Source organism: Lampetra fluviatilis, chromosome 1 (genome assembly GCF_964198595.1).
Source record: "Lampetra fluviatilis chromosome 1, kcLamFluv1.1, whole genome shotgun sequence".
Taxonomy (NCBI): Eukaryota; Metazoa; Chordata; class Hyperoartia; order Petromyzontiformes; family Petromyzontidae; genus Lampetra; species Lampetra fluviatilis.
Genome location: NC_136275.1, coordinates 1,834,713 through 1,845,167, shown reverse-complemented (window position 1 = coordinate 1,845,167; position 10,455 = coordinate 1,834,713). Strand labels below are relative to the sequence as shown.

General features: G+C 43.2%; 1 protein-coding gene across 1 annotated transcript; it reads right to left on the bottom strand.

The window, feature by feature from the left end:
- Positions 1–2,136: 2,136 nt before the first annotated feature.
- On the bottom strand, positions 2,137–10,173 carry CLXN (calaxin). Its single transcript, XM_078855952.1, has 6 exons — positions 9,714–10,173; positions 6,713–6,868; positions 5,612–5,716; positions 3,970–4,121; positions 3,416–3,520; positions 2,137–2,449 (listed from the first exon to the last, which is right to left on the bottom strand). Exons 1-6 carry the CDS (start codon positions 9,787–9,789, stop codon positions 2,399–2,401), a joined length of 645 nt encoding a protein of 214 aa, XP_078712078.1. The 5' UTR covers positions 9,790–10,173; the 3' UTR covers positions 2,137–2,398.
- Positions 10,174–10,455: the final 282 nt, after the last annotated feature.

The following is a 10,455-nucleotide window of genomic DNA, read 5'->3' as shown; positions in this document are numbered from 1 at the left end:
GGTCCATATGAAGTCCAAGGCTTGTGTTATTGGTGATATAACACAAGAGGCTTCCACGTCTTCTCCTGAAGTTTAAAGCAGGTGTTCGTGGGCGATTGATCAGTCCCAGAAACTGGTAGGGGCTATACAAGACACCGTTTCTTATACCGCTCTCTGACATGCAAGAAAATAACACCGCATGTAGCATTATTGACACCAATAGTGCACTTGTACTTTTAAAGTTTACATTTTCAGTGTATAATTACATGCTGAGAACATCATTGCCAGGATGGATAATTGATGTAGCCTATTCATTTAGCAGGATGGTTAACAGCACCCAGCCACTAAAAAGCCTAAACATGCAGGCACTGATATTCTTGGTTCTTTTGGTAAATTCACGTAGAAGGGAAATATTATGTTTTATTTTTATTATTGTATTATTTCCCTTCTACGTGACTTTACCGAAAGAACCAAGAATACGAATCCCTGCTGTCAAAAAACTTTAAATCGAAAAATGCAGGGACTGGGCCAATACCGGAACTCAGCCAATGCCTTTTGTAGCAACTTGACATGGTAACATAGCTAACACAGTTGATTAATGTCAACGCAGTTGCATACCTTAACCCTTTAATTGAAAATATTTTAAAGGGTCGCATGAAGTACACAAATGGTGGTGATTTCACGAATGCAGCGCACCACTCGCTAAGCTACTTTGACACGGGGAGGCAATTCAAATTGTTTCTGAATACTTGGCCAGGTTAAAACCACAAACATTGTTTTCTCTATTCAAAGAGGCCAACAATTTGAGTGCACCGTTATTCACCCAGCGCTCATGCCACGTTAACAATCGTTCATCAAGGCCAATGGGGATTCGTGAACCCACAGCCTGAACACAGCATAATAAACACTGCTGCCTGGGAAGTGCTGGGGAATTCGATTGCTGTGTAATAGAAAAACATGGCTTTTGCTAATTGCATGGTATTATGGTTATAAATAAATACATTTGAATCAGCTGTCTGAAAACACCTATATAATACAGGGTGCTTAAAAAAAAAATTTGCCACTTATATGGGACTATCATTTTTCAAACTTCAAATCTAGAACTATAATTTTTAATGGAAGAAGAACGGCTAATACACTGTAACATGATAACAAATTTATGTTAATAACTTCTAAAAGTCAAAATCTCCATTTGTTCGCCATCATTGTCAACAAGTGCCTGGAATCTTCTCCAGGTGGTCTCCAGAGCCTGGAGGCAGCAAATTTCTTGTGGTGTTGTTGCAAATTCTCGGATGTGTTCACATTTTTTTCAGGCACCCTGTACATTTAATATAGGGAACGTATGACCGAGCTACGAGTACAATATTGGACGCTCTTACTTTTGTAAATGCATTTTGAATGTGAAATTGAAACGTGTTTTTACAACACTACCTGCACGAATGTACTGAATGGCACATGCCATTCAGCGCGAGGCTGATCCATGCTACAATGTTGCTGGAAAATCCGTTTAACACGTAGGCTTTCGCGACCAATATCATTCAAAATACAGGGTTTTTTTGGGTTAGATCGTGTATACATATAGACGTGTCTTTCTGGAAAATATCTTAGGGTTTCATCGCATTCAATGGAGGCACAAATATAGGACGTACTCAGTGGTTGATTTGTATTCAAGAACTGCTGCCAGATTCCCTTCGCCTTTCATACATTTCCAATGTTAGGGCTGCATGTGCATCGTTTCAAAGCACTGGCCAGAAGCAATGGGACACCCACGTTATGAAATGTGTCTGTTCATTACACTTTTACTGTGTAAACACTGCCACCTTGTGGCAACTATATGGGCGGTCGTTGCCGATCCAATGCAGGGAGCATTTCATCATCAGCCTGTGATGATGATGATTGAATATATTGCCACTTATCCGTGAGTGTATATTTTCAAGATCGGCGAGATTTTGCTAGTTCGTATGCAGTGAACATACGTGTTGAGACGATCACTTCCATGTGCTTTAAAAGGCATCTAAAGTTAATCAACTTGGAACAAAATGACCACAGTAAAAACGTCAACATCCAAAAATACTTTTAAATGACAGCTTACTGACACAGAGATATGTCCTACACGCAAGAAACTTCGATGAACGCAATCCAATTCCAAACTTGACTTTGCATTGCGACAATGTTTCGCTTGCCAAATGTTTTATTGACAAAATACGAGTCAACATTTTGACAGCAATATTTGTAATATTCTAGTGTGCAGACTTGACAAAAAACAATCATTGACAAGGTTAATTATATCCGTATTTGTAAATGCCGGTCATTGCATGATTTGTTTGTAGGCACCTGCCTGTAAACATTATTTGAGTGTACGGAATTAAAAGCACAAAAAGCACAGAAAGTGGCTTGAGTCCATGTTCGGGGGCTTTCTTCAACTGCTACTCTTGTCTTTGAAGACTTGAGTTTCAAACGCCAGTGCACTCTGAATCACAAAGGGATCACTGTAATACATTTTGCTCGGATAACAAAACAGCTGTTTTAATATTAGGAAATTTGCTTCACTGTATTGCCCGTTATGAGGCAGCTTTACTACCATATTGTACCGATCAAAAATGTTCCGTATTTTAGTCACCGTAGAGAAATGTTCACAACATGGAGTACAGAAAGGAGAAAAAAACTACAATAAAAAACATGGCCCAGCATATTTGCACACTCCCCATTCGTAATTGCTGTTCTCAAAAAATGTAGCCGCGATAAGTTAACAGCTGCGCCGAACAGCTTCATGTGCGTACTCTATTTGGGTCATGGTTTCCTTAATAAAAAGGTGTGCAGTTAATTTAGTGAAGATTGTTTGCATAACAATATCGTGTAACGCAAATATGGCAAATACTGGGTGGGACGACCTCCAGTCACTATTGCATGGGTCTCATGTGTCAAGTAACGTGTAATGACCCCCACACAATGCTCAGCTACAAATACAGGGCACTGTTATAGCAAGATCCTTGGTGATGCTTAATGTCGTAAGGAATAATATATATTAACGGGAAATGTGTGAATGTGTGTCTATTCGAAATGTTTAGCATACTTCCCGACATGCAACAAACTTGAATTTTGGCATGTGGGTAGCTTCCAGACTGTACACGATGCAAAAAGTATAAAAATAGACTTTTGTATTTTGGGGGGGGGAGAGGGCGCAATAATGGATATATTTTGCACGGCAAGTGAGCGGTGACGTCACATCTGTGATGTCACCCGCATGCGGCAGCATTACGAAGTGTGCCTGCTGACGTCACGCATCCCACCCTCCGCGTAGGCCGTGTATTAATCCAAGACAAGATTCCAGTCTCGGGCGAAGCCGGGTAGTAAAGCTAGTATAATATATAATGGGATGTTTAAAGCTAAGATAATAAAATCAGAATTGCTGAAAAGGTGTGTTTAATGTGCGTACTTTGGCATCGGGCAGACATGGTCCAAATGCTTCCAGCAGCAAATTATCTTCCCGGACGGACTGCTCAAAGTCAGCATACGAGAGTCTGCTGTCATGATCGTGGTCCTGAAATGTCAAGAGCACAACAAATACAACACAGGCTGAAACTATATTACATATTGATCCAGTAATCTTCAACACAGGGCACCGCTTGAGGCAAGGTTAGTAAGTACACAAGCTCTAAGCTGTGACATAGGTGGAAGTGTGTGTTATATACTCTTAGTGTACACAATAAAAAGTCAGCTGGATGGCATTGTGGCCATACGAATGGAAGTTGCCAGTGAAAATCCCAGTTGGGCACCAATCCAGCCCTCACATCCCTTGAGGCGATCAAATGAGCAGCGGGTTGTGTGGAAAAAGGCCACATTGGATGTCCTCCAAGGAGAATGGTTTGAGCCGTAGTAATGTTGAATTCTCACCACTGACTCAAAGCCAGCAACTAATATGGGACATACACAATGCTTGTTTCTGCGTGGGGACACGCTTGTTATGCATTGCCAGGATCGAAGAGGTACCATTTTTTTCAGAGTGATTTCAACCAGGTCTTTGATGCCTTCGTCAGGATCCTCTTCAGATGGTTGCTTTATCAAGCTGCTCTTCAGCAAATGGAACATCTCCTCCCGTGAAACGTACCCATCTCCATTAAGGTCGTATACCTCAAAGCAATCTGTCGTCGACAGGAACATATGCATGTCATCGGTTAATTCCTTGCTGAAGATTTCAGTTAGTGTGTATAATCCAAGTAAAAACATCCATGTTGGTTGATATACGCTGTATATAGTTTGAAAGATGTTCTTATGCAGTACAGCAAATTCTAGATTTGAAGCTTTCGTGACTGCAAGGATTCATACTCTTAGTTCTTTCGGTAAAGTCACGTAGGTAAAAAATGAAATTCAAATTAATAAAAAATTAAAATAATAAAAGAGCTTGCATCTTGAATCCCTGCCCTCACTTGATGCAGCAAATCTGGCTCTGACGGTCCCACCTGATGACGGAGACTTATGTTGCCTCCGAAACGTCGTGATTTTTATTATTTTATTTTTTATTAATTTTAATTTCATTTTTTACCTACGTGACTTTACCGAAAGAACAAAGAGTATAGTACAGCAAATGTCCAATAATTTGTAGTCCAATAATCCGTGCATCTCTGTATTTCACAGATTAATAATTGGTGGTTCACATCTGATCCCGTAACAAGTGGTACACCGGCGACAGATTGAAACTCTTAGCGGTCTGCAAACTGTGATCCGTTGAAGTGGGCAGGGTTACTGGAAAGTTGCAGAGATACAGCTGCAGGAAAAGCACCAAAGCAACACTTTTATTGTTTTTTATTTTGCAATTATTTTCTTTTTGACTTACGTCGCAAAGCCTACCTCTGCTGACATAATTTGTTTAATAAAAAAAGATTTTAGCATTTTTTTGTCTTTAATATTATATCTAAAAATGCCAAAAGCAATTGCTTCAGCATACACTAACATACACCTATTGGTCCATGTAAAAAAAAATCTTATAATCTGCAAATGTATTGTGGATTAAGTTAGCCATAAGTGGTTTTCTACGTTTCCCCTGTAATCTGCAAACTCTTCACAGATTAATGGAATCACGTGGCTAATTCCAACCAATTTCCATGGTGCACGGCGTCAGCAAAAACATTGATTCGTGGGTTATATAAGTTTAAGCTCACGAGGTGCACCAGATTATAGAAACTGCCGTAGTGTCTGAAAAATGAAGCTACATCTGCAAGGTGGCCAAGAGATGACAGAAATGCAATGGATGCATATATTGATGCACGGAGCTTTTCATGTTATTCTCTCGTGTGTGAGGTTTCTCCAATTACTCTTGCCGCATGCCAAACACTCATTCATGAATGTTGCTAAATATCCCAATGCGGGACCTTTCTTCAAAAGTCTGCAGACTAGAGAGACTTTACTGGTTTAAATAAAAGGGCATTATAATGTGTGGGATGTTTATTTAGTGTTTAATAATTTTTTTACAAATGTGCCTCAATAATGCAGCTTATTAAATCCATTTGTGTCTTGTGTAGCCTTTTAAAAAGCAGTAGTAAGCAGTACAGAATATTAAAACAACTTAATATCTGTATGAAAAGCATGTGCAGATGCACTGCAGTCACACAGAAACATTAATGAATGTGCTTACATTTCATCTTCTCCTCCAGCGTTCCACGTGTGAAGATTGCGAGTCCTTCTACCCACTCTTTGCTGTTGATGTAGCCATCGTTGTCCTTGTCAAACGCCCTAAAAACTTCAGTGAAACACATCATTGCAAAAATAAGTTCGTGGAAGGCCAATGGCAATATGAAGGTTACGAGTTAAAATCATGGTCGTGGGTTATCTCGACTTAACATCCCTCTGGGCTTAATACATTTGGTACAATGTTGTGGGTAGTCAAATATTATCATCCTCTTCTTGGTTCTTTCGGTAAAGTCACATAGAAGGGAAATAATTAAATAATAAAAATAAAACATAATAAAATAATTCTCACGACGTTTCGGCTACAACGCAAGCAGCCGTTGTAGCCGAAACGTCGTGAAAATTATTTTATTGTTATATTTTTATTATTTTATTATTTCCCTTCTATGTGACATTACCGAAAGAACCAAGAAGATGAATCCCTGCAGTCACGAAAGCTTTAAATCGAAATATGATCATCCTGTGGAGGGATTGCTCCATATCATGGAAATATTATTTTTATCAATCAGGTGGTCACTGGTGGAGATGAGCATCGTGCTTATTTGGAAAGTGGGATACTTGTTTTTACTTAAATCAAGTCTCGAAGATTAAATGTCTCCAACACGCGTTACACTTTCTCAACAATGTGTTCAGATTTCTGTCTCTCAATGTAGATTTTAAGCATGCATCTCTCCACGCTCCTTTGTGCACTTATCAGCGGATGATTATTTTTCCTCATCAGTATATGATGATTAAACGTGCAATGTTTTGTAGTGTTTGAACAGTTGCAAGCCTGTGCTGCTGAGACTTAAAACACATCCACGTTAATCAATATAAATAAGCAGAAAATACACCTTCCCCTATCAGTCCCTCCACGTGTAGCACCTTATTTACACATCCCATCAGCGGCACGGCTTTCTTGAAGTGCGTAATTTCATCAGCACTGGCTCAACTCATCAAACTCCATATCGGTTTCACCGTTCCGTGTACCGTCAGCCCTGAGGCTTGCTTCAACCAATGTTCACCAAAGAGGGGAGGGGGATGGTGGAAGCGTGACAGCGTTAGCCACCTCTATCCATGATCATGTCGTCCGTCATGTTGAACATGTTGTGCAAAATGCTCCTGAAGGGGTTTCGCTCCAGGCCGGCCCTGGGTCGTCTCTCCGTGAAGCTGGAGAGGAGCGTTGCGTAGAACCCCAGCAGATCCTCCACTTCCTTGCGGGTAACTGCACGCATTGCACACACATACACACACACGGGGACAGCAGAGAGCTCTCAGAGGGCGGCCTGATTGACGTCAGCGTTGCGGAGTGCGATCTTAGTCACTAGATAGAGCGACTTTTTGGGTATTTCCTCGTGACAACATTGTGTAACAGTGACGAGCAGTAGCGAGCGACTTTTACTGTCGGCAACAAATGCATAGGGGCCGTCCATAAATGACGTCACGCGATTTTGGACGATTTTTGATCCCTACCCCCTCGTCACACGGCGTCACATAAAGTCAGACCCCCCTCAAATATGACGTCACAAAGCTCTGCCCCCCCCCCAAAACCATATTTCCATTTTGAAAATAAAACATGCTTCAAATCGCTTTAAACTATTGTCATTGCAGTGTTGTTGGAGAAAACATTTATTAAAAAGTCTATTTAATTAAGTAGAACGTGTTGTCTATATTTATTTAAAGTTGCGCATTTTGAGGTGATGTCACATTTCTTACCCCCCCCCCCTCGTCACACATCGTCACAAATGTCTGACCCCCCCCCCCCCTAGGTGCGTGACGTCATTTATGGACAGCCCCATACCAGATTTAAGAGCGATTCCAGCTATGTTGTACAAAGCATCCCGTGTATGCGTTTTCATCAAGTAACACTTGCCATTACAGGCTTCAGCAGTAGAGCAAGCGCCTCGTAATCAGGTTACGAGTTCATACCCTGGTTGACTCAGCAGATCATCCCACTTGAGGGTAGATAAAATAGCTACCACTTGCTGCTTCGCGTAGTGAATAGTGGTTGTGCTATAGATTGGCCGACGCATTGGGAATGAGGAATATTCAGTTCACTCCAAGGCCGTAATATTCAAATATGCTCAAAATGTCCCCCCCAATATATTGCTATAAAATTGATTTCTGTTCATATGATTGTGGTTATGATTGTACTTTATTAATCTCTAATCTCTGCCATTACATACAATGAAACAAGAAAAGGTAAAAAAGAAAAAACAGAGCACTCTAATACACTATTAGACATTATTGTTAAAATAAATAAAAAGTCCATCCAATGTGTTAGTGAATTTTTTTTTTATTTTAGGCAGGAAATTCGTTTTAAAATTTAGATTTTTTTTTCTGGGGGGGGGACCGCCAGACCCCCTGGAAGATTTGGTCCCCCCCCAATGTTGACTCCATGGCTACGGCCTTGCTTCACTCTCATAAGAGAGTTCAAGTTCATTTATTTCAAGTTCATTTATTAGGTATAGCCCTGTGAGCCATTCGGCTCTTGAGAGGACGCCTCAGAGACGCGAGGAGGAACCACAGACGAGCGGGAAGGCAGCAGCAGCAGCAGCCACGCGGTGAGCCAGAACCACCAACAAGTGCCCGAGCTCTGCCGTTCTCTAAATGTGAATGCATTAAGGGCCGATAAATGAGTGCGGGAGGAAACTTGAGCACTGGGAGAGAAAAATCCGACACATGCGATGAAAGGACAACACAGCGCTACCCTGTGCGGAGAGGACAGTCCACACTTTGTTTAACACTTTCGTGACCAATATCATCCAAAATAGAGGCGTTTTTTGGGGGGTTAAATCGCGTAAATATATAAATGTTGTGTCGTTAAAACCCGCCACCACCTGACACAGCCAACTAGTAAGGGATGTCACTTAAACAGAACGAGACAATTCGTCACGAGTACAGCACTAGCGTGTAGTGTATAGTGTAGTGTATAGTAGTGTAGTGTATAGTAGTGTAGTGTATAGTAGTGTATAGTGTAGTCTATTGTGTTGTGTATAGTGTAGTGTATAGTGTAGTGTATAGTAGTGTATAGTGTAGTGTATTGTGTTGTGTATAGTGTAGTATACTAGTACAGCAAAACCGGTGTGTTGGAGAGCCAAGCCACAACATTTACATTCTGAGTACGACGTTTCACCACTGACCCCCCCCCCCCCACGAGAAGAAGAGGGGGGGGGGGATTTTGCAACAATCCGCGTGTGATCCACCACCCCTGGCCGCTGCCTCCTCCACAGTGCGGGGTTTAGAGGCCACGCGCGTAGCGAGGAGGACATCGCTCAGACTCGGCTGCCGTGATCGTGATGCTGGTGATTCAGTTTTACTGGTAGGAACTTCCTGGTTACACCAGCCCACAGGGGATTATTGTGTCCGTCCGTCCGTCGTGCATCCAAAAATGGGAGGGGTTGGGGCTGGGTGGGGAGGGGAGGGTGGGGAGGGGCTGGGTGGGGAGGGTGGGGCTGGGTGGGGCTGAGTGGGGTGGGGCTGGGTGGGGAGGGGCTGGTCACCCCGTGGTGCCCTTATAAAATTCAACGTTTAACCTACTCACGCCGGCTTGTGCCCGCCCTCACAGTCGGGCATATTTGCGGAATACACCACGCCGCCGTTGACCCTGGCCATTGACCGAGCAACCCAACGTTCCTACCAGCTCCCTCCGCAGGAATGTGTTTTAGTTTCATTTATTTGGTATAGCCCTGTGAGCCATTCGACTCTTGAATCGAGTGCAACCGCAACAAACAAAAACATGAACAAGAAAACATCTTAAAGTGAACAGAAAAATCCAGGAAAAAACTGCAAAGTCTTCCAGAAAAGGACCGTACACCAACGCTGTGTGCAAAAATCCCAGTGGGATGCAAGTCAAACAACAACCACAAGACAACTTAGATTAAAGCCATCAGTCTAACTCCGTACTACAACAAACAAAACATGGCCAAAGCAAAACACGTTTTCGAAATCACCAAAATAAAGCCACAAAAGCAATGTAACAGTGATCATAGGAACTGTGACCGGATTTTCACAATAAACCACATAAACAACATGTAACACCAAGCCCTGATGATGATGATGCCACTCACAATGCTTGACGCGCTTACTCAGCGACTCGGCCAGCTCCTGCAGCTTCTTCCCACTCAACGCGGACGTTTGCGGCATCGCGGGGAGGAGGTGGGTGACGAGATGGATGAGTTGAGTGACGAGGTGGGTGACGAGGTGGGTGACGAGGTGGGTGACGAGATGAATGAGGTGAGTGACGAGATGAGTGACTAGCTGGGTGACGAGATGGGTGACGAGGTGAGTGACGAGGTGGATGACGAGGTGAGTGACGAGGTGGGTGACGAGGTGAGTGACGAGGTGAGTGACGAGTTGGGTGACGAGGTGAGTGACGAGGTGAGTGACAAGGTGAGTGACGAGATGAATGAGGTGAGTGACGAGATGAGTGACTAGCTGGGTGACGAGATGGGTGACGAGGTGGGTGACGAGGTGAGTGACGAGGTGAGTGACAAGGTGAGTGACGAGGTGAGTGTCGAGGTGGGTGACGAGGTGAGTGACGAGGTGAGTGACAAGGTGGGTGACGAGGTGAGTGACGAGGTGAGTGACGAGGTGGGTGACGAGGTGAGTGTCGAGGTGGGTGACGAGGTGGGTGACGAGTTGAGTGACGAGTTGAGTGACGAGGTGGGTGACGAGGTGTGGGTGACGGGGTGAGTGACGAGGTGGGTGACGAGGTGAGTGACGGGGTGAGTGACGAGGTGGGTGACGAGGTGAGTGACGAGGTGGGTGACGAGATGGGTGACCAGGTGAGTGATGAGGTGGGTGACGAGA